This window comes from Gallinula chloropus (genome assembly GCF_964237585.1).
Source record: "Gallinula chloropus genome assembly, chromosome: 26".
Lineage (NCBI taxonomy): Eukaryota > Metazoa > Chordata > Aves > Gruiformes > Rallidae > Gallinula > Gallinula chloropus.
The window spans coordinates 834,985-862,249 of record NC_140111.1 but is presented as its reverse complement, the minus strand read 5'-3'; the positions used below and the strand labels follow the sequence as shown (position 1 = coordinate 862,249).

General features: G+C 53.6%; 1 protein-coding gene across 11 annotated transcripts; it reads left to right on the top strand.

Annotated features, from left to right (window-relative positions):
• On the top strand, nt 1-27,265 carry MAPT (microtubule associated protein tau). Of its 11 annotated transcripts, none has more exons than XR_014617852.1 (16): nt 1-94; nt 1,418-1,504; nt 2,826-2,912; nt 4,550-4,615; nt 7,583-8,467; nt 11,828-11,874; nt 12,971-13,150; nt 14,262-14,394; nt 14,975-15,025; nt 15,464-15,729; nt 18,870-18,962; nt 19,110-19,202; nt 22,753-22,834; nt 22,928-23,040; nt 25,597-26,033; nt 27,010-27,265. XR_014617852.1 is itself a non-coding variant. In XM_084275528.1 (16 exons), exons 1-16 carry the CDS (start codon nt 22-24, stop codon nt 25,623-25,625), a joined length of 2,433 nt encoding a protein of 810 aa, XP_084131654.1. In that variant the 5' UTR covers nt 1-21; the 3' UTR covers nt 25,626-25,770. The 11 variants fall into 11 exon arrangements, 8 of the variants coding, with proteins under 8 accessions (XP_084131654.1, XP_084131655.1, XP_084131651.1 ...); XM_084275528.1 differs by lacking the exon at nt 27,010-27,265 and adding an exon at nt 24,975-25,122 and having other exon boundaries at nt 25,597-25,770; XR_014617854.1 differs by lacking the exons at nt 25,597-26,033; nt 27,010-27,265 and adding an exon at nt 22,351-22,389 and having other exon boundaries at nt 22,928-22,983.

The window sequence follows — 27,265 nt, the reverse complement described above, 5'->3', positions numbered from 1 at the left end:
CGTCAGGTAACTTGCTGAGAGATGGCAGAACAGCGTCAGGACGTCACCATGATGGAGGATCACACTTCTGGCCAGGAGAAGCACATCCCATCAGGTGAGCACCTCCAGCAGGACCTGCCTTACCCACTGCTGGGAGAGTGGCCTCAGTGGGGAGAGCGGGGCCCAGCGTGCGAGGAGTGTGAGGGGTCCCTGTGTGTCTGGAAGGTGCTGTGGCTCAGCTGGCTGCAGCCAGTGGACAGTAGGTAGCCCACAAGACGCTCTGGTGTTTGTAGCTGTAGGGAAATGCTGCTCGTTGGTATCGTGGCCCTACAAGAGCACAACAAGCCCTAGTGTCCAGGCTAGCGATGATCTTACTGCTGCAGCTTTGCCAGTGTGTGTTTCTGTGTTCACTCCTTATTTTGCTATAAAAATACAGCACTGCTTTTGTTTGGAGACACATCTCAAGGATGCTGCTTGCTGCCTGCTTTTCTCACCTGCACAGGGGAATGGGGGGAGCTGAACAGAGAGCTCTGGGAGCTGTGGCCATGTGAGGGTCTTTCGCCCCATATTTCAGACCTGCATTTCTCAAGAAACCTTTCCTTTCTCATTCCACCACACTCCACAATTGAGCTTGGAAACCCACATAACACCAGCACACCTGGTGGGACTCACTCCTGGCTATGCTCCATACAAACATCATCTTAAGTTTCTTTTCTTGAGGTGCTTTGGACACCAGATAAATGGATTGTCTCTGTGGAGAGAATCCATAGCATCCATTCATCCTGGGTTCTGTAATGCATTTCAGTCCGATGGCTCCTCTCAGCTTGTACCTCAGCTTCGCTCATCACAGGCTCCCCAGGATTTTGCTTATGTTACTTTGAATCTTCTCTTCCAAATAATTTTCTCCAGTTCTCATTATTTTATTTGCTGAGACTCCATGCAGGGAGACTTGTGCCTCTTGCCCAGCTCTTCCAAAAGACGACTTTAGCAGCTGAGTCTTCACCCAGTACATTGTGTGCTACACCGAGCCCTTCATAAAGACTTGCTGGTTTGCAGTGATTGCAATTAACACATCACCCCAGCGCTCAGCAGCTTGCTCTGGAAGGGAGGCCAGTGGCCCCAGCAGTGGCAGAGGGGCAGCAGTGCCTCAGGAGTTGCACACCGTTCCTGCTCACCTTTCCTGCTTGTGCCATGCTTTGCTGTTTCCAGCTGCCCGGTTCACTGGGCTTTTCTTTTGCTGATGGGTTTCTGCTTGTTCCTTTTGGTGATGACTCTGGTGCTTTTGGTCAGCATTTTCACGCTTTGCTTGCTTAGTTCAGTGGTTGATCCTCACCAAGGACAGGTTCTTGCTGCCGTGAGGCTGGGCAATCCGAGCTCGTAACGCACCGGCTGTAATTGGTAGTCAAGGAGTTGTTCTAAGTATCTGAATGTTTTCCAGGCTATCCCCTTCAGATACCAGTCGATGATGGATCGGATGAGCCTGTTTCTGAAACATCTGACGCTAAGAGCACCCCAACTACGGAAGGTGGGAGCTCTTTGACTTACTGCTTTGTAACCATGATGGATGGGGTCGTGGTAAACCTTGCTGCAAGAGTCACCGTGCTGCGTTCTGGTGGGGTTGCTCAGGAGGAGGGTCTGCACTCTTGGACAAATGCTCTTCGTTAGTCTCATCACGAGCCATGTTTGCCACTCCATGGAATAAGATAATGAGCTTTGAAGGTAGAGTGGGTCAGAAGGCAAGAGGAAGCAAAGGGTTTATTGTAGGTCAGGAAGTTGCCTGTGGTTTGTTTCCTGAAGACTCTTTACAGTGACCATGACGTCCCGTTAGCTCTGTGCAGCCAGGAGCAGGGCCATGTTGTGTGCTCCTGGGGCCAAAGGTTAGCATGGCTGTGCTCCCACCCTGGTTGCTGCAGTCCCGCTGCAGGCGGCTGTACCTCGTAGCTCTTGTTTTGCCCCCTCTGTATTTCCATGTTCATGAGGTGGGCAGAGTCCATGCATAAACCAGTACTCTGTGCTGATGTGAAGGTTGTAGTTGTAGGACTCGGGACATGTCCGTGCTGCTCCAGAGTGTCACCTGAATGTCATGTTTGTAGAAAGGATCTGATTCCGAGGTGGTCTAGAGACTTGGTCACCATTTTAAATAGCTGCAGTTCTGTGTCCCTCTGACTGCTTTAGATCCCAGCTGTGTGACTCTTGGAGACTTCAGGTAAAGCTACTAGTTTGCCAAATACATGTAAAAGAAAGGTGGACAGAGATGCTGACCAGTTCCAGCCCTGTCCCTGGAAGTTTGGGATGGCTGATAATCTGTGAAGCAGCTGTGTTCCTCTGAGTCAGAGAATCATAGAGATGAGTACATAAACCCTGGCTGGTGCAGAAGAAGATAGTGTCCCCCTCTTCTGTTGGACTGGGACTGTCATGCTGAGCAGACATCCCTCTGGTAGATGGAGCCAGGTGTCTGTCTCAGAGCTCCCAGTGTGATGCAGTGGTGTTGCTCCGATGGGAGCTGTTCTTCCTGCTCCAGACCACTGATGTCTCCGTGCAGACAGCATTGCTGTGCATGCAGATCAGGTACCAGTGGCTGCCTTCAGATGTGTATTTTCAGAGCAGAGCCTTCAGCTGCAGGAGGAGCACACTGGAGATGTGTGGTTTGCGTGGCAGAGGGGACAGCTCACGGTGTCCTTGCAGTACTGCCTTTGCTGTGTCATTCTCAGTTCTCTCCCTCCACCAGCACTGACTCAAGGGAAGGAGTCGGGTGCTTTTCTGAGTAAAAAACCTCCTCAGGCACGTCCTGGGCTCCACAGGGTTTTGCCACTCAAGGGCTATGTGAAAGCTGCGTTGTTTTTCAGATGCCACAGCACCTTTAGTGGAGGAAGGAGACCACGAGGATCAGGGTGGTGTCGAACAGCACGGGGAGATCCCAGAAGGAACCACAGGTGAGGGAGACCGAGGTGCAGTTTCATCTCTTGATGCAGACAGAGCAGAGAGCTGGACTGGTCAGTGCTTTACCCTAACGCTGCAGAACCTCTCGCAGGCATGCTTTGCTCCTGGTGCCTGCTTCTTGCTTCTCCATGGCCTGCAGAAGTCATTCCTAGCTTATAATTGTCCTCTTGCCTTCCTCATCCTGGGGAAAACCCGCAGCCTTTTCTTCTCTCTTTCTCAGCTCCACATCTGAAATCTTTCTCTCTGGTCGCTGTGGTGGCTTCGCCTCCCATTTCCAGGCTGAGCGCTTCCCTGCTGGTCCCCAGCATCTCTGTCCCTCTGCCAGCAGCCCTGCCCTGCTGGAGAGGCTGTCGCCGCAGGGCCTTGCTGCTTGTCCCACTGGTGCTCTCGCTCAGCCCAGCCCATGCAGTTGGCTTTGAAGCAGCAGGTGAAAACCAGCCCACTGCAGCAGTTCTTTGGCTGCCGGCACCTTATAAGGATAATGCAGAGGAAGTGGAGTGGCTAATTCAGCCTGAACACTCTGTGGGGACTCACTGCACCTGGTTTTCCAGGGAGGGATGGGGGTCTTCCAGAGGCAGAGTAAGAAGGGAGTGAGCTGCAGCAGTGCTGTATATGTGCAAGAGAGGAGGAGCTCCTGGGGATGTCGGGTCTGTGTGTGAAAACCAAGTATGTGTACCCTGTGTGATAGCTTTTCCTGGAAGCATCAGGCAGGACCTGAGAGAAGCAGTGGGTAGAAATGGGCTTCTGCCAGTGTCTGGACGTTGAAACAAGCCTGCAGCGCGCTCCCTCGGGCACCCCGATTGTCTGCCAAGCAGCCAGTGCCCAGGCTGCTGGTGGACTGAAACGCAGCGTGGTTTGCCCACTAGCAAGGATGTGCAGTCTCTGGTTCTGACTGTCCCAGGCAGCCAGGAAGAAGCAGTGTGTCCTGAACTGAACAGTTTGGAAAATAAATAGGGAAAGCAGAGAAAGCCCTACTTTGACTGTAGAACTGAGACACACACATCAAATTTATTGAGCAGGTTTGAAAGAATTCACATAAACTGGAAAAAACCCTGATTGAGACAAATCATCGCTACTGTGAAGAAACTGTGCTGCATTAATGTACCAGTATTGCTGAAGGGTCAGGCTTGCATCAGACAGGCAAAACTGCTCCTTAAATTCCTGAAGTGTCAGATTTGTATCAGATGGGCTCAGATTTACTGGTGTCAGGTAACCTCAGCAGTTCATTACAGTAGGCCAGGCAATAGATGCCAAGAGGTAGGGCTTGGGTAGGAGTGGGGATTTGTGTGAGCACTGTTGGCAGTGTAAACGCTGCATGGGGGTAGAAGAGGAGGTAGAAATCCACAAGTTTCCCTGCTCCTGTACAGCCTGTTTTCTGCATCTCTGCCTGAAGGAGCTGCCACTGAAGGTGTGTGAGCTGGTGAAATGCTCCCCCAGGCTGGTACAGCACAGGCTGAAGAGATCTACTGAGATCCATCGACGTGGGGTGATTGCCTTTCTGATCTTACCCTGCTCATACTGCAGCACTGATGGGCAGGGCCAGCAGGGAGGTAAATAATCCAGACACACACTTCAACTTAATTCTTGTTTTGATGGTGTTTTTCCCATTCTTTCTCTGAACTGTGACCAGCTGAAGAGGCAGGTGTAGGAGCCACCCCCAACCTGGAGGACCACGCTGCAGGAGATGCCACTCAAGGTGAGTGAATCGTGGGGTGGTTCCTGCTGGCTCCTTGCCAGTGGCTTGGGAAGTTTCTTCTGTAATGCGAATGCTCTGTGCTGGATGGGCAGTTGTGCTCCCCCTTCCCAAACAGGGGAGGGTCACACATGCTTGAATGGCCCAACATCCTCATTTCAGGGAACTGCAGCTTTTCATGCGCCAAGTACCAATTCTAGGTGACTGAAACCCTGGTGCTTGTGTGCCTGCTTGCACAGCAGGGCATCCTTCAGGCTGGAAAGCGTAGTGAGCAGCACTGGGATGGTGCAGGTAGCCAGCAGGAGCTGCTCAGCAGTGAACAGAGTCAGTTTGGGGCCCAGCGTGGCACATGTGAAAGAAGCGACTTGTTTCTTTAATTATTATGGCTCTTTCTAACTTGAAACGTGTCTCAGACCTACTTGCTGATGACCTGACTTAAACATTAAGGGTGTTTTTTTCCTCATCCCAGTCTTTGGAAGTGTGATGGACAAAGCCAGGCACGGTGGGCAGTGGGGGTTTAATAGAGCATTAGTTCTGCATCTGTTCAGATGAGCCAAGAAATTATCCAGGAACCCCCTGGCTATCTGGAAAGCTTCTCCTTACTCTGCTCAGTTCAGACTTGACTGAAAAACTTCAGGAGGGGGTTTTCCCAGGGCACCCAGTGCTTAATTCTGTGCTCAACAGGGCACACTCATGGGTTCAAACTCGCTAGCACTAGTAGACCTCAGTGCTAATTTGGTGTGCTGGTTAAAATCTTCATTAAGCCCCTATTTTGTAAGGCAGCTTTCTGTGCAGTAGGCATAACAAATTCCTCCAGTTCCTTGGACAGCCAGCATCTTTCCTCCTCATGCCATTTACAGACCTCTTTTGTCTTTCAAAGTAGTAAACAGGCCTTTGCCTTCTCAGCTCAGGGCAGAATTCAGGTTATCTTTGCTTTCCATGCACAGATGAGCACAGTTGTGCTCAGTCTGCTCCCTGCTATTACAGGAAAACCTTTGCTTGCCTGCCCCATGGTTCTTGGACTAGTGACTCTTCTGTATTTAAATCACAGCACGGCTACAGAAAGGAAATGAAGCCCGTTGGCAGTAGGAGGAGTGAAGTTCTCGCTTGTGTTCCCTCTGGTTCTGGCTGCTCTTTCTCACCAGGTTTTTAAGAGGCCCTTTCCTTGCTGTCCTGGGATCTTTCATCTGTCAGACACAGGACACACAGCTGGAGCTCTGACACAACCTATACATGACATTTCTAGGTTCTTACGTAAATCGCTACTTCTCTGCAAGTGGACTGGTAATGAGATGCTGCTCTCTCCATGGTTCTCTGATTCAGAGGGAAGTGTCATTATCAATACTCACCCAGAGCCTTGGATATCTTGTTCCTAGCTACCTTCCTCCTTTGTGGTGTGGGATTTGAACAGCAAAGATGGAGCGTGTTCAAATGCTTCTGGAGTCTCAGGTGGAGAAGTGTCCTCTGATGGACACGTTTTGCTGTGCTGGTGTTCTGGCAGCTCTTGACCTTGTGCTGCACGTTTGCCTGAGAACCAGGAGCAGGTCTGGGACTGTGGAAGTGCAGCTGATGGACTCACTGCTGGTGCTAATGGTCATTCATTTGCAGGAGAGGTGAGCCAGGGTGTTCTGCTGGCTACTGCATCCAGCCCCTCAGATCCCCGTGGTTTCTTGATGCCACCTTTCAAATATGACCTCCCAATAGGTGCCAATTTAGGATTTATCTTAAACCACAATTTCCAAGTCTTTCAGTGGAAGCTTCACTTAACCATTCTGGTTAAAGTGGGGGGAACATTGGTAAAAGCCTGAGTCGATCTTGACTTCTTCCTTTCTTGTTTGTTAACCTAACAAAGCAACAATTGAAATCTCTGCTGTAGGGTTTTTAGTTTACCTCATCAGTGCTCAAAAAGACCAAGGAGTATTTGAAGCTGGACAAATTAGTAATAGAAGATGCACATTCTTACTAGGGCAGTTGACTTTAAAGCTATTTACCTCTGCTCAGGGTGAATTATCCATTGCTTGGTGCATCTTTGCTTCAGTTGAATGAATTTCTAACAGAAAAGCTCCAGCTCAACCAGAATATCTGGCTTAATGCAGCAATTGTTGGGTGAAATTGTAAAGATCTGTGTCATCCATGAGATCAGCCACAGACCATAATATTCTCTGTTACCCCCTGCCAAGAAAAAAAGAAAAAAGGAGAGAACAGTGTCTCCATGACCTCAGGTTTTGGGTTTTAAATGTCTCATTTTTCCTCTGCCCAAATGGCAGCAGCACTGGACCTCTGATTACCCTGAGGGGTGCACAGTCCAGAATGCTGTGGCAGTTCGGTTACAGCCACGTTTTTACTTACACTCCTTTCCTCTGAGGCTCTGCTGGCTCCCTAAGAGAGGAGACACAGGAGTGCTCTTCCCCAGGCTCATTAGCAGTAGAAGTGTTGTGGAGAAAAAAGCAGGGATGGTTAGAGCTCTGGGGGGATGTAACTTGTGCCCTGGATGAACATCTCCTGCAAGGGAGGAGAGGACTTAGAAGGGATTTGTTAGCCTGAGGAGCAGGGGAGGGTGTCTGGCCTGTTGTGTTCTGTGCCTTGACCAACCAACTGATGGTCCAGCAGCGGTGTTAGATGAGAAAATGGGTGTGTTTGGGGCTTCTGGAAACCTCTATCAGTGAACCCGCTCATAGAGCGCTGGTGTGGCAGACTTGGTTGGATACCTCAGTCACCTCTGAGGCTGTGTCCAGGGAGGAGTCTGGTCTCCCCTCACCGTAGCTGTCACTGTTCCTGATTGGGATCAGAGTTTCTTTAGAGGCAGAAGCCACTGTAGAAGTGAGTTGTCTGTTCAGTGGGGCAATGTGGGACTTGCTTTTTTCTTCTAGATTTAGAAATCTCTTGTCTCTCTTGAGCATTACATGTCTGACTGTTCTCTGACGTGCTAATTGTCTGCCCATGCTTCATACCCTGCACCTCTGACTGCAGGGGAGCCGAGCTCTCCCAAGCTCCAGCCTGGCCCCCAGGAGCGGGTGGGAGATGCAATGAAAGGAGAAAGCCAGCCCACAAAGCAGGTAGCTGGGGTTCTTCAGCAGCCTCTTCTGTCACGTGAAGTGAAGACTACAACAGCAGCACCCACCAGAATCGAGGTCACCATCCCAATACCCCTGGATATGTACCAAGACTCCAGAGCGTCTGAAGACAGCAGCGAGCTGTGGGATCATCGAGGCAGAGAAGGCATCGGGGTGGACCCAGCGCTGGGTCGTGGTGTGCACACTGAGGGGCTGGCAGCTGCAGATGGCCCCTCTGTTAAAGCTGGGCCATCTCCTTTGCATACCAGAGCCCCGTTAAAAGAAGATGCCAGTGGACAGGAAAGAGATGAGGACCGTGATATTGATGAAGCTTCTGAACAGCATTTGCTTTCCCCGCTGGGAAAAGCAGGACCTGAAATGGGCTTGTGTCCAGCAACAGCCAAGGAAACTCCTGAAGAACATGCCTTTGGAGAAAGCAAGTCCAAAGATGTCCTCAGAGAGGTGCCAAGAGAGGTACTTGTTGCTGAAACGGAGTCATGTATATCAGGAGAAGACCAAGAGGAGAGGAGGCAGCCATCGAGAGAGGAAGAAGACACAGATGTCACACCTTCAGAGCCTTCTGAAGTCATCTCCCAAAAAGAAGCAGAGCCCGGGGAGGGAGGAGATTCTGGACCCTTGCTAGAAACAGCCAAACTCCCTGTTGAATTAAAGGATGACATGGAAGACAAAGGTGCTCCTTTGGAAGAGTCTGTGGCAGACACAGGAGAACGTGGGACACCCAAGAAGAGACCGAGTGCCCACGCTGCAGATAAAGCTGTCAGCCGTGTCCCTCTCCTGAAAGGTGTGTGCAGCATTGGCCCTGAGCTCACACTGCCAGTGGCTGGCTCACCACAAGGCTGCCTGAACAGCACTTCAGCTTGCTGCCACCTCCTGAACCTGCTGCTTGGGAAATGGCCTGGACCTTTGCTGCCAACTGACCTACAGGCGCCGCTGCTTCTCCCTGCCCCTGCTCCCCTTTTAGTTTAACCCTGGGTGTCCTGGCCCACTCACCAGACCCTTAACGCTTCGGGCTTGTGTCCCTTGCATGGTGCTGGCATATCCCTGATCCTGCTTTGTTCATCTGGTTTTGATTTGATTTCCTTGGATCTGTGGGGTGGGCACCTTAACTGACTCCTGGCACCTTCCCAGAGAAGATGAAGACTGGATGGATGGCATGTTGGAGTGGGGCTAACCTGGCGCACGCTGCAGCTTGTTCCAGTGAGATATGTGCCATCTGGTTTGCATGTGTCCACTGTCCAGTAACTCTTTGCATTGGCTTTCCAAAAGAGGAGGGAGGAGGAAAAAGGCAGGTGAGATGGCAGGTCTAGCCATGGAACGGGCCCCACAGTGGTCTGCTTCACAGAATCACAAGGTTGGAAAAGATCTTTAAGATCATCAAGTTAACCGTTCCCATCCTATGCTAAACCATATCCCTAAGTACCTCATCTACCCTTTTTTAACACACCCAGGGAAGGTGACTCAACCCCCTCCCTGGGCTTCTTGTACTTCTCCCTTAAACATCTGCTGCTGACTGCTGCAGGAGGCCAGGTCTGCAGCTGGCTGGCTGCTGCCCGTGGCACGTCCTGTGCTCTTACAAAGCATCCTGCTCCGAGCCCTGTTCTGGATGCTGTGTCCTTGGTGGTCTGATGTTGATGGCTGTATTTGGGGTGCTGTGTGTGTAAGCCTGGCTCCTGGGTGCATCTAACAGCTGGCAGGGCAGGCAGAACCTGGAGCTGCTGTGTTCATGCAGCAATCTCAGTCTTAGCTGTCTTGGGTGAAGATCTGAGTCCACCCCTCAGAGCACAGGCATCCCTGCCAGCAGAGCAGCTCTTAGACCTTTCCCTTCTTCCAGGGCGATTTTCCACCTTTGTGGGGGTCAGAGGGGTGTCACTGGGGGCCCTGCTCAGTGGGCAGATGTGGGTTTTGCAGCGAGTTGTGCTAGCAAACTGGCAGCAGGACACTCACCGGGTTGTACCTGTTCTGGCCCTCCAGGGCCTGGCCTGGGGGAGGCTCTGCTTTTCACTCCAGTGCCACATCCCAGCTGGCTTGGCTGCTTCCATTAGCTTGGAGATCGTGCACCTGCCTTTCTGGTTTGTGGCAGAGAGAAGTGTGCTCTTTGCTGCTTGGGGCTCATGGAGAAATTGTTCATGCAGCTTTTTCCATCGGAGCTGAAGCTCATAACACATTTCTCATTGTTCTCCACCTAATAAACCAGTGGGAAGCTTCACCCATGTGCTGCAGGACATCAGCATGGCTTGCTGCTGCTAGCATCAGAGCCTGGAAATGATGGTGGGTTGGGGAAGCATTGCCCAGGGTCAGACAGTTTCTGACTCAACAGGAGAAATTCCTTTAATGAATAGTCTTCAAAGACAGAGATGCTTTTGGGCTGTTGAGCTCCAGTCCGTAGTTGAGTTGAATTTGGGAAGGGTAGTGCATCCAGCGGCCCTGGGAGTGGTTGCTGGGATGGGTCAGGGTCATCAGTGCTGGATTAACCACATTATTCCTGTCACTGGGAAAGGGCTGACCCCTCAGGGCAGGTTTCCAAAACACTGGGGAATATCATCAGCTTTTCCTCACAGACTAGGGAGGAATTAGCTAAAGACTGGGAAAAGGGGCTTTGTTATGCGTGCCTGATAGGACAAACATTACTTTCTCCCTGTTTCTAATCTCCTAATTAGCAGTACTGCAGTCTGTTGTGCTTGTGGACTAATGGAAGCAAACACTAAGACACTGTCAGTCACACTGTGCTTGTTGGCTGTTGTCCTACTTGGTTCCTAAAACCTTAAGACCCTGCAGGGTCTGACCCAGATGGAAGGCGCGGTGCCTGCTGGGGAGGCAGAAAGCCCTGTGTCAGGAGAGATGGGGAGGAACAACCACCAGCTATAAAAACACTTTGCTGGGCTAATACAGGGAACAGCAGCTTTAAATGAGATCGTGGGCAACCTGGTACCCTTCAGTTTTAGTCTTAATTGCTGGTTTGAACCAGTGAGTGCTTTGAGGAGGGAGGGAGACTCATGTTTAGGGTTGAAGTGAACAGTCCTGTGCTAAATTGAAAATATGAACACAAATCTGGACAGAATCATAGGACTGTTTAGGTTGGAAAAGACCTTTAGGATCATCAAGTCCAACTGTTAACACAGCACTGCCAAGTCTACCACTCAACAATGTCCCTATGTTTTAAATACCTGCAGGGATGGGGGCTGCACTGCTGCCCTTGGCAGCCTGTTCCAGTGACTGATAATCCTTTGGGTGAAGAAATATTTTCTAATCTCCTGTTTAAACCTCCCCTGGCCCAATTTAATGGCAGTTCCTCTTGTCCTGTCGCTTGTTTCTTGGGAGAAGAGACCAACCCCCACCTGGCTACAGCCTTCTTTCAGGGAGTTGTTCTGCAGACCCTTCCCCACTCTGCTGCCCTTCTCTGAACCCGCTCCAGCCCCTCAATGTCCTTCTGGTGATGAAGGGCCCAAACCTGAACCTGGCACTTGAGGGGTGGCACCCTCAGTGCTGAATGGTCTCTGCCCTGGTCCTGCTGGCCACACTATGTCAGACACAAGCCAGGATGCTGTTGGCCTGCTGTCCACCAACACCCCTAGGTCCCTTTCCCTTGGGCAGCCCTCCAGCCGCTCCTCCCCAGTCCCGTATTGTTGCCTGGGGTGGTTGTGACCCAAGAGCAGGACCCAGCTGTGACCCTTGTTGGACCTCAGACAGTTGCCTTGGCCCATCGATCCAGCCTGTGCAGTTCCCTCTGCAGAGCCCTCCCACCCTGAAGCACACCACCACTCCCACCCAACTGGTGTCACCTGTGGCATCCGACTGAGAGTGCCCTTGATTGATAAAGATACTGAGGAGAACTGGCCCCAGTGCTGAGCCCTGGGAACACCAAAACGGTCTCACACCGACCTTGTTGCATGTGCCTGATGCTCCAGGGATGACTGGAGACTCTTATCTGTGCACAGGATAGTCCATTAACCCAGAGTGTTGATGTGTGAGTATTTCTGCAAGAAATGAGTGACTCTGTAATGTTTCCAACTGCAGTATTGAACTGGAAGGAGAGCAGGGACATAGAACACCCCCCAGCACGTGTGTTGCTGTAGCACAGGCGTTGTCTCCCTGGAATTTAATGACCAGTCCCAGGAAAACTGTCTGTGTTTCCATTTGTCAGGTCGTATTGACAAGGAAGGGACTGAAGCTGAGGAAAAGAAGCCGAAGGTAAGCTAAGCAAGAAACCCACTAAGTGCTGTGCCTGTTCCTGGCCCCCTCTCCTGCTCTCCTGGGCTGTGCCTCTTAGGACACCTTCCCATCACCTTCCATCCTTCCATCTTTCAAAAGCAGTTTCATTTTTATTTCCCTCACCCTGGTTTGGATGGTGCAATCCGTGGTTATCTTTGAGAGCGAGGAAGGGACCAAACCTACACCAAAACATGTGGCTCATGGGCTTGGGTGGGTGGTGAGAGAATTTATTTTCTCAGCCTGAGATTGGGAAGCAGCCGACTGGCTTTGCTGGGACAGACTGGTGTGAAAGCAAACTCAAAACTGGGGAGGTCTGTACTGGGGACAAGCTGTGTGACAGCGCAAAGAACAAGAGGGATAATTAAAAAGCATAGAGAACTGAGGCCTTGTGGCTGCAGTGTTTGGGTAAGGAACAGAGTTTAATAGTGGGTGCCCAAAATTTGGAGGTCTCCATCCCACTGCTGCTGTAGTGGAGGTTGAGCTCAGCTGGCCTCGGGTGCCTGGGCGCTGCAGGGACAAGCTGAGGGGCAGGTCAGTGGGGGGAGAATTAAAGGTGAGAAACACATTGGTCTTGAAACAATGTGGAACTGGGTCTTTCTCTAGGGAGGTTTGGGGGGACCTGGGAGCAGTGAGCTGCGTCTCCCAGGGATGCTGGTGGTGGTGGTGCTGTACCAGCAGCCTCATCGCCAGGGGGGCACAGAGAGAGTTTGGGAGCAAACAGAGCAGTTCAGGGGGCAAAACGTGCCCCTGGTGTGGAGGGTGGTGTCAAGGACAGGCTGGCACGGGGTGACACATCCCCCAGGAAGGGGCTTGAGTGGTACTGCACACCTCTGCTCCTACTGTGTGGGAGGCAGAGACCAGAGGTATCCCACATCTGCCAGTGCAGCTGTGGGACCCCTGGGCCCTGCAGCTCTGTGCTGCAGGGAGAGGGTGCTGCCACCCATCGTCTGTCCCACACCCAGTTCTGTATTGCACCTTCTAACCCTGTTTCTCATCAGCAAACCCTTTTGTTTTCCTCCCATACTGATTTTTTTTTCATTATTTGTTCCAATTTTATTTTGTTTCCATGTTTAAGAAATCCTCACCTTCCACTGCCAAACCCCCAGGCGATAGACCCTCCATCCCCCCCCAACGACACACCTCCTCTAGCACAACCCCTCCGAAAACACCCTCCAGCCCTGCCTCCACCTCTAAACGAGTCTCTTCTGTCACATCCCGACCTGCCAGTATGGGAACACAAGAAAGGAAAGCCAAGGTAAGGAAAGGGGATGGGAGAGAGGCAGAGTTGCCTTGGGAAGTGCCTTAAGGCATTCCTGACGTCCGATGGGCAGCCTCTCTGCGTTGGATTCAGTGGAGAGGATGGGATGTGCTTCTCCTTCACCTTCCAGTGCTGCAGTTTTGGTGTTTGAAGTGACAATACCTCACTGCTACAGAGCACTACGTGGTCTCTCAGAGGCATTTCCAGGTTCTCTTCATGCTCTCTCCTCCTCCTCTTTGTTGTGCAGCTTTATGCTGTGTTTTATGGTTGTGTTGGCTGTAAACAGCAGATGTGTTTGAGATGAGCCAGATCTGCCAGGTGCTGCACAGAGAATAGGATATGCACACATGTCCCTGGATATTCCACAGTGGATATAGCTGGGAGTTTCCCTTTATGGTGGTTTAATCCTATGAGTACACCCGTGGTGAGGGAGGGAACAGAGATTGCGGGTCACGGCGGATGTGGTTTTACTGTGAGAGGGACTGGGATGCCTTGGGACCAGGCAGCTTGTAAACTGTCACTTCTTCATGAGCTTTTGTGTGCAGACCAGTGATAGAAAGTGATCGATTTGAGGAAGCTTTTCAGCAGGATCAGAAGACAATAAATAGCGTGGTGCTGTTACATGTTAGAGTGTTCCAGGTGAGGATGAAGGAGATGCTGGTGTTGGGAGCCTGGCACTGTACTCCTGACTGCTCTGGTCTAGCCAGTGGATTTATTTCCCTTCTGTACAACATTGTGGCAGGACAAGGGAAACAAAATGATGGAATTTAGAGAATAAAGGAGTTGAATGTATTTTTTTAACCAAGCCTGAGCTGAGCATGCAGTGTGGAACGTAGCTGAGGCTGAGAACTCATATGGGGAAGCGGCACAGTCACTCTGCCAGCTCAGGAGTGACTGTGTGGTGGTTGTGGCAGGTGTTGTGATGGCTGCGGGGTGTGAACAGGCGCGTCACCGGTGCCTGCATTTGGGGAAGCCCCCGTCGAGCTCCTGTGGGCTGTCAGGGTAGGAAGCAGGCGGGTCGCGTGTGGCGCTGGTCCCTGAAGGGCGGTAGCCCGTCCCCAGGCACTGTGCCCCCACCACATCAGCCTGTCCCCCCTTGCACCCCCAGGGCCCGGAGATGAGAGGTGGCACGAAGGCGGCCACACCACGCTCTGCGGCCGGGCAGGCGCAGAGGAACTCCACCAACGCCACGCGCATCCCGGCAAAGACCCCCACGGCTCCCAAGACACCTCCCAGCTCCGGTAGGTGATGGCGAGAGCGACCTGCAGCCACCTTCCCACGGTGTGTCTCTGACTCTGGGGGCGCTGCTGTGGTGGTGCTCGCAGGCAGTGACGGGGAGGGTAGCGAACAAACCTGCCCCCGGTGCAGGCTGGGGCACTGGGTGGGGTCTGCGTGGCGATTCGCAGCTGCTCAGCCTTGACGTGGGGCTGTGGGTGCAGAGCTAAGGGTGGTTCCTCTGAAATGAGCCTTTCTGGGTCTACTGTGGGAGAGGGCAATTGCTTTATGCCTTTGGGATTTCCTCCAATTTGGAAGATGTAGGCAGCTCTTTTTTTTTTAATCCATCTATTCCTTTTTTCTTGATGATATTTCACAAAGACCAGGGGCAAGAGGATCAATTCTTCGATTGCAGGAATGGAGATTAGCCCATTATTCTCAGAGAAGAAAATCCCAGAAAGCATCAGGCGTTGTGAATTTCCATTAAAATGGTGCATTTCACTGAATATGTATATTTTTCATACTTAACCAGAGCTGCATAAAACCTTAAATCAATTAAATTTCCAACTTTATTATGTTTAAGCATCTTTCTCATTCATTAAACAGGCAGAAAGGAGCAGAAAAAACCACCTCCTGCAGCAGCAAAGTCTGAGAAAGGTGATGTTTAAGGGTTTTCTTTTCTTCCATTTCTTTTCAGAACGGGGACAGTTCTGAGCTGCTCAGTGATCAGCTTTATTACATAAAATAATCTACTAAAAAGGCTTCCAAATTTCTAATGGAAAAGTGGGCTTGAGTAGCTTGTCGTGCATGCCAGGGCGTTGGCTGGGGTGGGGAGTCTTACCTAAGATCCAGACAATGAAGACCCATCTTCCTTCTGAGATACTGGGAAGTTGCCTGTAATCATGGATTTCACTTCAGAATGTAGCAGAAGGAAGTGCAGCCACCTCCCCCCTGCTGATGGTCTGCACTGGGCTCAATGGGTGGGCCCTGGGACTGGGCAGATCAACCCCACAAAGGCAGGCAGCGAGCGGGGACGGGGGTTCCCTGCCCAGGCTGCTTACCCTGTGCTTGCCTTCCTCTGTCTGCAAACTTCAGGTGAGCAGCCAAAGTCCGGAGACAGAAGCGGTTACAGCAGTCCCGGCTCCCCCGGGACTCCAGGCAGCCGTTCCCGCACTCCCTCTCTGCCCACCCCACCAGCCCGGGAGCCCAAGAAGGTGGCAGTGGTTCGCACCCCACCGAAATCTCCCGCCTCCGCCAAGAGCCGCATCCAGCCCTCAGCTGCGCCCATGCCTGACCTGAAAAACGTCAAGTCCAAAATTGGCTCCACTGAAAACCTGAAGCACCAGCCCGGAGGTGGCAAGGTAAGAGTGGGCTCTGCTGGCCAGGGGCCTGTCCGTGGGACAGCGGGTGCCTGGTGTGCTGCAGCTGGGAGGGGAGGGGAGAGCCCTCCCTGGGTCAGCAGCAGCCTGGCAGCGGGCAGCCGTGCTTCAGCTGAGCTCCAGTCAGATTTTGGAGATCTTTGGGCTGATGGGCTTGGGTGCTTGTCCTGAAATTGCTTGCCTGGCTTGGTGCAGTGCAGCTGTCCCACAGAGAGGACTGCAGAGACCTTGTGATGTGGCTTTTATGGGGTGGTGTGTCAACATATGGACTGGCTGCCAGGGGAATGACATTCCCTCATGGTGTCCAGTTAGGGAGAGCGAATTGTGGCCTGCAGCCCTACAGAGTCACAGAGTCAGGGTTGTGTTTGTGGATCCTCTCCTGTGTGATCTGGAGCAGTCCCTTCAACGCCACCTCCGTTTTCTCCTTAGTGAGTGGACAGGGTGGTCCCCTCCCTGTGAGGGTCCCAGGCTCAGCAGCAGTTTTCAGAACACGGTGATTTTGGATCCAACCCTTGGCAAGGGTTTGGATCACGTTCTGCAGTCAGGTGCTGTCTTGCTACCTGACATGGTCAGAACTGGTGGCACTATTATCCTTTCAACCACTTTTCACTCCCAGAGTGGCTGTTTCATGAGCAGTAAAGGGAACTCCCCCCTCAGGGTGCTGGGGAGCGAGGGTCTCAGGGTAAAATTTGCAGGCCCAGCAGAGGAGAGTTTGGGTGAGGGAGCGGTGGGAGCAACTCGTCCCAAGAGGAGCAGCGTGCGGTTACGTGGCTCCAGCTGCAGCACTGGCTGCTCAGCACCCACCCAAGGCCTTGCTGGATGTGGAAATGTCCCGAGGCTTTCATGAGATCCTCCTTGCTGCACGGGTGGAAGCATGAAAGCACCTGGTTCTTCTGACTGGTGAAGGCCCAGAGGCTCTTGTAGAGCTGTTAAGGGACAGACCTGCACATCGGATGGCCAGGGCGGTCAGGAGTCCCTGCCTGTCCCCCTCCCCCAGGGGTACTGCCCCACAGGCCTTGCTCTGCGGCTGCTGATGCCACAGGGCTGTGACAAACGTCCCCCATGTGTGGTGGGTGCCATTTGGTGTGACCAGGTAACTCTGTGGCTCTGAGCATCCCACTTTGGCACCGGGGGAAGCTTTGAGATGGCTCCTCCTCTCCACCCTGAAGAGCAGCGTGCCTCTCTGTTTCCTTGCCTGTGCCTTTTGCTGTGGCCAGTGATTTACCAGACAACAGCTTGGCTTTGTACTGCAATCGGGGGGGGCTCTGGTCGTGAGCAGAGCAGGATGTGTTCTTCCAGCTGCCTGCACCCCAGCCTTTCTTCCTCCTTAGCAGAAAGGTGTCAGTTTTTCCTGCTACCTCCCCAAAACACTGCTCTGTGGGGATTTTGAAAGGAACCCTCCTGTTTACTGAGATTTGGTTAAATTGTTCTCTTGTTGGTTTTAGTCTTTCTCTCTCGGGCAACATGTTGTTTCTTGTTGTCACTGAAAGAGAATTTGTTCCCAAATTCACCAGTTGAATTTGGGACAGTTAATTGCTTTTTGCAGGGGAGAAGGGCTGGATGCTCAGGGGGTTTGTAGGACGTGAGGCAGCTCTTGGCAGAATGGTTGCAGCTGGAGCAGGAGAGGCTGATCCCATGAGTTTGGTTTTAGAGCTACCATGAGAACTGGGTCTGGAACCAGTTCTCCACAGAGATTTCAGCCCCCCAGCCATGGGGAGCATGTGCCAGGAGTTAGCCAGGCCAGATCTCTTGCAGTATTTCTGCGTTGTCTGAGCACTTGTCGTTGCTGGGTCACTGAATGCTGCTCTGGCAAAGCCTGGTCTAGCAGAACTGGGTCCTGATTTGCAGGATTAGTTGATGCAAACTTGGAAAATGATGCCAGAGGGGTGTGTGTTAGCCTTGGTGCTTCTCATCCTGAAGATCCAGGGTACAGTGAGATCCTCAGGATGAGATCTGCTTGCACAGCTGGCTGGGGACGTGCTGAACTGGGGAGTGAGGTCGCCTGCTTAGTCAGCTTTGGGGACCTGGTGGTGCGGTGTGGTGTGCCGCTGCTGTCCTGCAGGCTGCTGCCTCTTCCTCTCATCAGGGTTGTGCTTCAGCCAGGCCTGTGTGCCCGCTGGTTTTTACCTGCGTTTACCTCTGGTTTACACTTGCACAGGTTGGAAAGGTGCTCTGGCCTGTGTAGGGGAAGGAGCAGGTGCTGTCCCCATCCTTGTGTTGTCCGCGACAGCTGCTCCCACGATGGGGTCACGCTGGTGTGGCTGCCCCTGGAAACCCAGCTGGGGAAAACAAGCCTTGAAGGAAGCTTAATTAGTACAAAGCTCTGTGTGCTGGGAGAGGGAGGACGGGCCTTGGGACTGGAGGGTGAAGTTAGCGTGGTGTGTGGCTCCCCTGTGGCACCGAGTCACTTCCAGCCCCTGCTGCCCGGGGTGGCGTTGGGAACGTGCTCTAGAGCTGCTGCTTTGGGCCGTGCTGCGCCTTTCCTCAGCTCAGCTGCGCGGGAGGAAGGACCCCGCAGGCGTGGGACCGCATCCCTGGCAGCCTTTGCTTTTTCTCTCGGTAACTGTAGAGGGAGTTTGAGCCCCGCGGAGCGCAGAGCTCGGGCACCCTCTCCCAGCCCGTGCTGGGCACACCGCTGCTCTCCAGCCTGCTGGCACCACCCCGCTGCGCCCGTGTGCCCAGTTCGCTGAAGCTGCTGAGATGTCAGGCCCCATATCTCTGTCCTAGAGAGGCGGCGTGCTGCCCAGCCTGAGATGGGGCTGAGCAGGCGTTTGTCCTCTCAGCTCCATCCTTCAGTCTCTGAAGAAGCCAAGTCTGGCAGCACCAGTGCCTTCCAGTGTTTGCTGCCCAGTGAGTTCCCTGTTTTGTTCAGTGGAAGAAAACGGGGTTAACTGGCTTTTTTGCTAGTGTCTCTGGCCTGGAAACCAGGGCTGCTTTGCTAGCCAGACGTATCCATCTCTAGCTGTAACCTTCCCACCTCCAGCCCATGAGTAGACAAATCTATGCCGCAAGCCAGAGGTTCTCCTTTGCACTTGGCACTGGGTCCTGGTTTTAGTGGTGTAACTCATGGTCAAGCTCCAGATAGTCATGATGTTTCTCACACTCTTTTCTGGCTACCAAAGGTGCAGATTATTAATAAGAAGCTGGACTTTAGCAGCGTTCAATCCAAGTGTGGCTCAAAGGATAATATCAAACACATCCCAGGAGGAGGCAGTGTGAGTACCTTCACACTTTCAATGCACTATAACAGTTCTTATTCTAAGTGGCATGTTGTATACACTAAACCACCAATGCTATCTGCAGCGACCCTGCCATCAGATAGCTATTGGTGACGTGCAATGACTCTTTTCTGGCTACCAAAGGTGCAGATTGTTAATAAGAAGCTGGACTTTAGCAGCGTTCAATCCAGGTGTGGCTCAAAGGATAATATCAAACACATCCCAGGAGGAGGCAGTGTGAGTACCTTCACACTTTGAATGCACTGTAATAATCCTTATTATTAGTGGCATGTTGTATACACTAAATCGCCGATGCTATCTGCAGCGACCCTGCTGTCAGATAGCTATTGGTGACGTGCTGTCATTTAACCCCATTAACCCAAAGACATGGTTAGATGAACCCTAACAAGTCCTGGACATGCCTGACATGGACAGAACTAACTGACCTGTATAGAAACCATGTCTGTAACAAACATCCCGTTAACTCAAAGGCTTTACGCTACCTGGAAGCCTCGATGCCTCATTGTCTGCGGGGCGGGTGGCCTCTCGCAGACAGTGACGTAGTTGCTGGTGCACTAGATGGATAGATCTCTAAATGAACACAGTCCTCGTTCCTTAATGGACTGCTAAATTACACGTGACTTGCACAACGTGTGGAAGTGCAGGTTCCTGCCCATTCCCATCAGGCAAGTATGATCCAGGCAAAGATGAAGCACCTCCTTGCAGATGAATGTGTCCGGCAGTGCCCGTGGAGGCTGAGCCTAAAGCAACACTGAGTTAATTGATTTGAACGCTGGCATTTCCAGCCATTCCCAGATAAACAGCCAGACTCAGCTCTCCCTTACTGTGCCAGAAACCTGGAGAAGCTCCACAGAGGTTGGTGGGTTTACACCAGTCTCTCTGGAGACAAGAGTTTGGGTCCAGGAAAGATGAAGGACCAAGGAAGGAGCATCACTGAGACCTCAGACAGTGCGACCCAAGGTCTGTGGTTGCCTGGTCTGCAGCTACCTGGGGGAGCTACACTGTGCCCCTCAGGTGTTGCTTGATGGATTTTCTTTGTGCTGTTTTTGAGCTCTGTGGATGCCTTCCTCAAGAAGCTGAGTGCTGCAGAGGGCTTGGCACATAAGCATCGGGACCTAACTGGGTTTGCAACCTCTGTCTTGAATTTGATGTGGTTCTGCATTTATTTAACGGGCCACAGGAGCTGCTTTGCAGAGGTCAGACCTCAGTGAAGCAGGTTCCATGCTTGTCCTGCTCTCTTACCCCAGGGTCCTGTGCTGGCTGGACTGCCTGGTACGTGGTGGAGCAGTTGTTATGCCAGCAGCTCGCGTTCATCACGAATCGTCTGTGCTGTGGCTGGTAATTGGCTTCAGCACAGGTTGGTGAGCTCATCCTTTTCTCCACTGAGAGCTCACACCATGGGCAGGAGTTCCAGCTGCAGTGGCTGCAACGGGATAAGAATGATCTGGATTTTTTTTTGGCTGGAGGTTGTCATCCCTCCCCAGGCTCTGCCAGCAGCGAGAAGCACGCGATCGCTGCCTGGCTGCGTTGACACAGAACACGGTGGCTGAGCTCTGGGTGTGGGTGCTCGGAGCACAGCCCTGTGCTGACATGCCCACAACGTGGTCGCACAGGCTGTCCTGACAGAGAGCTGGGCCTTGGGGCTCCTCCAGTAGAGGGGCAACAGGAGACCACCATGGTTCAGTGGCCAGCATGGCTTAATCCTCCTTGCTGCTGTCAGCAGTGACTGCCAGCCCAGCCTTCGTGGCCTCAAGAGAGCTATTGCTGCACCAACCTGGTGTTGGTACCTCTTTTTTTCCTTTAAATCCAGTGGATGCTCTGACAAAGTGATGTGTTAGGCAAAAACTGACCTGAGCACTGCTGACCCTGAGAGGTGGGATCCCCAGGTCTCTGGCACTGGTTTCCCAAACAAGGAACTCTGTGTCCCTTTTCCTTTCTTGTTGAAATGGGGAGGACCCTTCTCTGCTCCCCAGCAGCACGGTAAGGGTTAACAGAGTCCTGTCCATATAAACAAAGGAATTGGAATGGGAGCAGAAAGTGTTTCAGTTGTGGATTGCTTGCTCTGGAAATGGGAGGTCTTTCAGAAAGCCCCAGGTCCCAGTGGTGCCTGAATTGCTTATAGACCCTTCGGGGTCACGGTTGGGATGGGAAAGGCGCCAGCCGTGCTTTCGGGGTCTGTTCCCTGCCTTCCCACCGCATCGAGCTCGCCTGCTCCTTTCCCAGCCCTGTCTTCATGTCTGTCTCTGCGATGTCTTCCTAGACCCCAGGGTCGCTTTTCTCCCCTCTCTCTGTCTCCACTCTCTGTCCCATGTGCCTCTTGGTGTGCGTGAGCATCAGAGACGAGGCTGGCGCCGGACCTCTGTTTCCCACTTCTCCTGGCTGCATGGTGGAGGGAGCAGGGTTTTTCAGTGATGTGCACAGCCCTGGTCCAACCCCTGGCTCAGAGGGTGATGGGCCTGGTGGCCATGGGGATGACAAGAGAAGGGAAGGATGCGCCTTCACCCCGGGCTGTGAGCCAGCACAGGGTGCTCCGGTGTGATGCAGAGTGGTGACTACAGCAGATCCTTTGTGCTGGTGTTTGGCCACCTTGGTCTGGAGCCTCCCTGGCTGTGTGGAGGAGTCATCTCCTCTGCCAAGGCCCCCTTGATACTGGCACATCCTTCCCAAGAACAGCACACCTGCTGTGGTGGTTGGTGGAAGCACAGTGGGCACCGGATGCTCCCGTGAGCTCCAGGCCATTTCTGAGAGCCAGACACTTCCCTGTGAACAGGAACCAACCTCGAGGTATCCATGAGGATCTCTCCTGCACAACCTCACTGAGTACAGCAGTTGCTGGTTCACACATAGGTGTGAGTCCAAAACCAGGGTCGAGGGTAACTTCAGGGGGGTTTGGGACTGTTCTCTCCCCCCCCACCTTGCCTCCTGCTCCTGATGTAGCCGGTGTGTATGTGCTGTGGTTTGCTGTCCCTGCCACTCCTGATGCTCCCAGACCCGGTGTCTTCCAGCGTGGTGTTTAACCGCCGGTGTAACCACTGAACAGCCCCACGTTAACCCTGTGTGTGTGTCCCGTGGAACCCGCTTGTCCGTGCGCAGGAGGCTGCTGCACCCAGGTGGGACTGGGGCAGCCCCGGCTCAGAGACCTGATGGGTAACAGGAAAACCAGAGCGTGGTACCCTGAGATCCTGTTGTGGTTGGATATCTTGTAACTGCCATTTCCATTTGTAGTATGTGAAACCCTGCCAGGAGTTTAGACTTTGCTTTGCTTTTTTTAACCCTTATTTCCATTTCAGCATTTTTCAGAAATGCATATTTTTGGTTACTCTTTTAAAAGTTCTGTGCACATTGATCATTTCTGTTCTTTCAGTTTTTGTGGACATAAGCTTTATGTTTTACACCAGAAAAGGTATTTATTTTTTACGTTTTTCTCTCTGGTATATCTCCTTCTTTTTGGATGATGTGTATGCAAATCTTAATTAATTACCACTCCACTTTCTCTCTCACTTAAAGCACTTTAAAATTGCCTCTACTTCCCCCCTCTGTGGAGAGGTGATCTCGTGCATGCTGACATGTTAAGAGGCTACTGCACACGGGCATTAATGATCTCCCGTTTCTGATGACGGTCTCTTTGGTACTGTTAATCCTCCTGGGGTGTAAACTGTCCTTTCCCTCGAATCCAGATCAGGTGCCGGTGTGTGTTGTGCCTCCCCCTCCCCAGGGTGCCCGGGGGGCAATAAGCTCATCACCTTTTCCTCTCTCGCACGGACAGGTTCAAATTGTTTACAAGCCAGTCGACCTGAGCCACGTGACATCCAAATGTGGTTCCTTGGGCAACATCCATCACAAACCAGGTACCTTTGACACCTCAGCAGACCCCAGCTCCTTCTCTGCAGCCTGCCCTGGCTGGCACAGGCACTAACCCTGCTCATGCTCTTCTCTTCCAGGTGGTGGCCAGGTGGAGGTGAAATCTGAGAAACTGGACTTCAAAGATAAGGTGCAATCGAAAATTGGGTCCTTAGATAACATCAGCCACGTCCCTGGAGGAGGAAATAAAAAGGTAAAGGGGTGCTGGCTTGTGAGCAGGCGTGATGCTCTGCTGTGAGTGTCTGTCTGCCCTGTGAGCAGGCAGGCAACACAAGAGTGGTTGGACCCTGCTCATGTGGCTCATCTTGGGGGTTGGACCCGATGATCTCTTGAGGTCCCTTCCAACCCCTAAGATTCTGTGATTCTGTGATCTTTATCCCTCACGGCCTCTCCTCTGCTCAGCCAGCAGTGCTTCTTCCCCAGTGCTTGGAATGGTTTGTTGCCTGTGCTCTTAGTGTAGGGGGGTGTGTGTCACTCCTTCAGAGCACAGCCAGCGCCCTGCCCTGAGCTGCCGCGGGCAGGCAGAGCCTTTGCCAACAGGGAGGATTTTACCCATGGCAGAGCTGTGGGGATGGCAATCCGTCCTCCTCCCAGTGCAGGGTGGATGTCAGCGCTGTCCTGTGGGTTTCTGCTCTGAAGTTGGTGCAGAAACACGTTTGTGCCTCAAACCTTCTGCCTTATGGAGGCACAAAGCACCTGACTGAGCACCACCGGCACCGACCGCTCTGTGCTGTGCCCGTTACTGCCGGCAGCCTGGCACAGGGCTCAGGCTGCTGCCCAGGTGTCGGCTCCCCAGCGAAAGAGGCGTGTGAAAGGCTGAGGAGCTTTGTTTAGAGGAGGTGACTCTGCAGCAGACCATCACTTCAGAGGGAGGGCGATCAGCTGAGACTGGCTGAGGACTCTGTGGGGAGCGCTCGCCTGTGAGGGGGGCTTGAACTGAAAGACCAGAGTCAGCTCAGGTGACACAATGACACCGCAGGAGCCCAGTCTGCAGGAGGCTGGGATGGTTACTCCATGGTCAGTCTTAGCTGCGTAAAGCACCCTGCAGCCTGGCTCCAGGGACGGCCAGGTCCCCTGCGGGCAGGGCAGCGGGGACACAAGGTAGACACGGGGCTGACTCCAGCCTGGTGACACGTGTGGGTGGATTTCTCTGGGGAAAACGTGCGGTTTGGCTTGCTTGGGTTTCAACCCCTTGTTTTCCCAGTGGGAGGGGAAAGCTCTGTCTCAGCTCCTGTACTTCAGCACTTTGTTCTGTGCACCTCCCAGCTCTTGGTCTCCCAGCAGCTCTGGCCTGTCGCCGAGGGATCGCTTGACTTCCTTACCCTTCTCTCTCTGCTGCTATGTATCAGACTGCCCTGTGCTTCCCTTCAGCCTATTTTCATGGGGGTTTTTACCATGACAGTGACGATTCTTTCATATCCTACACATTCGCTGGGCCATAGTTCGAAGAACTTGCCCTTTGGAGGGGGAGTGTCCTTGTAGGGCTGTGACCCAGCATCCCCTGCCTCAGCCCTCCTGCTGCCCAACTACACACCCAGTGGGGGTTGTTGATGGCACTGAAGCTCCAGTGCTCCTGCTATGCTTCCCTTGTCCAGCCCACTCCCATGTGCACGTTGGCACCAGGGACCATCCCTGCCAGTGCTGCACCGAGGTGGGACACACTGTTTGGAGGGATGGGATGGGATGCAGTTGAGCCCCATCACCCCTCAATGCAGAGTGGCTGGGGGAAGCTCCGCTGCCCCTTCCCCATGTCCCCAGTCCCCTCCTTGCTCTGTGACACAAAAGATTTGGATTTGGACTCAGTTCTCCTGGCTGAATGCTGGTTCATGTGCCAGCATGTACTGGGGGAGCCGGGGTGCTCTGTGCTCCGCCGAAGCCCCTGGGCCGGCAGCGTCTGCTCCCCTTTGCTGCACATGGAATGCTTTCCTCCCCAACTCCAAGGGCAGTTGCTGTTCTTCCTGTGAGCCAGGGAGTGGCCCTGTTTTCCAGTGCTTTTTCTCCCCAGTTTTCTATTTCCTGCCTTTTTCCTTCTGGTTGCCACACATTGGATCCTGGTTTGGGTTTTTTTTTTTGTTGCTGATGCGTTTTTTTGCCCCCCCCGCCCTGGACGGGTCTCTTCATCTGCAGAGAGAGAAAGGCAAGGAAGACAAGACCCATCCCCAGGCTGCTCGGAGCCCGAGCCCAGACTCCGCTGGGCTCCAGGCCCTGGTGCTGGAGCCACCCACTCCCGCGGAGAGCCAGCTCTCAGCCTTGCACTCGGCTGGGGAGGGCACCAGTAAGTAGCAAACCCAATTCGCTTCACCTCCCCTCCCTGGGAGAGAGGGGTTTGGCTCCTGGGAACAGCGTTCGGTGCCCAGCTGGGCCGTGGGTTAAGGGGAAGCCTTAGGTGTGGGGGTGGTACGTGTGTGTGGGGTGTCCCACCCCCTCTGTAAGTCTCTGCCTGAGAGGGGGAGCAGCCCAGGTTGTGCTGAGTCTGGGGCTCAGGACCCAGCACCACACTGGGCCTGGGTGCTTGGCAAGGGTCTGGCAGCATCCTGAGATGCTCCTGTCTGCCGTCTCCTTGGCTTTGACTGCTCCTTCTGTGGGCTACGGGAAAGGATGTAGCTGAGACCTGGGGGGGCTGGGGGAAGTGTGGGGGGTCAGTGATCCCAGCTTTCCTCACAGCTGCACAACAGCAGTGACCGAGGCGCTGATAATGCCCGCTGTGTGTCATGCCCCACGCCCCTCACTCCCCTCTCCTCCGCTGCAGATCGAGACTCACAAGCTGACTTTCCGTGAGAACGCCAAAGCCAAGACCGACCACGGCGCCGAAATCGTCTACAAGTCCCCCACCATCTCCGGAGACGCCTCCCCCCGCCGCCTCAGCAACGTCTCCTCCACCGGCAGCATCAACATGGTGGACTCCCCCCAGCTGGCCACGCTAGCCGACGAAGTGTCCGCTTCGCTGGCCAAGCAGGGCTTGTGATGGGGCGTGGTGGGTGAAGAGGAGAGAAGATGAGGAGAAACATGAGAGAAAAAAAAAAGGAGAGAAAAAAAAAAGAGAAAAGAAAAAAAAATAATAATCTGGCCTTCTTCCTCTGTTCCTTTTCCAGCTGCTTCCCCTCCCCTCACTGGTTAATGAGTTAACCTGCTTTTACTGTTCATTCAGCTCTAGCTCCAGGACTTCAAAATCAGTGACACTATGAGGTACAAAACCTCCTCTCCCCCCGCTCCTCGGAGCGCGCAGCCCGTGCACCTCCCCGTTCCCCCCCTCGCCCCCCGCTCTGTCCCGGCCCTGCCTGGGGCCACCTGCCCTGGCAGAGTTACCCACAGCCCCGGGGAAGGTGGGGAGGGGGTCAGAGAGGGGGGCACAGCGCTGAGCCAAGCACCCCCCTGGCAGTGGGAGGGCCTCACGGGAGGGGGATGGCACCATCCCACACTCGTTCCCCCCCCATTCCCAGTGCTGCCTGGGCCAGAGCCGGGGCCTGCAGCCAGCCCAGGGACTGCAGGGAGGTGCCACCCTTTCTGCATCACATTTCCCTGCTGAATGGGAAGAAACCGTTTGTTTTTCACCTCCGAAAGCCGAGATGTGTATGAAGATCACTGGCAGGTACCCCCAACCCCGCTCCCAGCTCCGGCAGCTGGAGTGCCGGCGCGGCCGGGGTCTCCCGCCGGCCGGTCCCCTCCCCGTGGCTGTGCTGGAACCGCTGAGTGGATGAGTAGAGGCTTTTCCCCCCCATTCCTTTGGCAGCCCCCGTGTCGTAGAGTAGCTGTGTCTGTATATGCTTGGACCGTGCCAGGGTGATTGTTTTCATAAATGAGCATGTGTTTGACAAAGAATTCAGTATGAAATGCTGTCAGTAGTTTCGAGCTGCCCCAGGCCGGCCCTGCCATGGCCGGGGGGCTCAGGGGAGTGCTGAGCTGTGCCCAGCCCCCTGCCCATGGGGCCGCCTGGCACCGCATGTCTGCCGGGCACAGGTGGGTGCTGACCCACGGCCTTGCTCCCTGGGGGAGGGCTGGAGGGGGTGGTGGGGCTGTGTCTGGGCTCTGTGGCCCTCCCAGAGCCCGGGGTTGCTCTGAGGGGCTCTCCCAGCTCCAGGGCTGGGCTGGCCCCTGGCTGATTTGGGTGCAGCTTCTAAGTTTTGGGTTGTTCTTTTTTTAATGTCTTTTTTCCCCCTGCAAGGTCAGCCAAGAGATGGGAGCGGCGGCGCGCTGGCCCTGCTGTCCTCGCACAGCGGTAGGACACAACGGGGGACGCCAGGGGACGGTGCCGGGGTGGCAGCTGGTGCGTGGTGGCAGCTCACCCAGGGCCCTTCTCGGGGGGCCAGAGGCTGCTCCTGGGCACTGAATCCCCCGCCTGGGGCACTGCCTGGGTGTGACTTTGCAGCATGGTACCCCAGGCGGCTTTCCTTCACACAGCACTAACCAACCCACCCCCC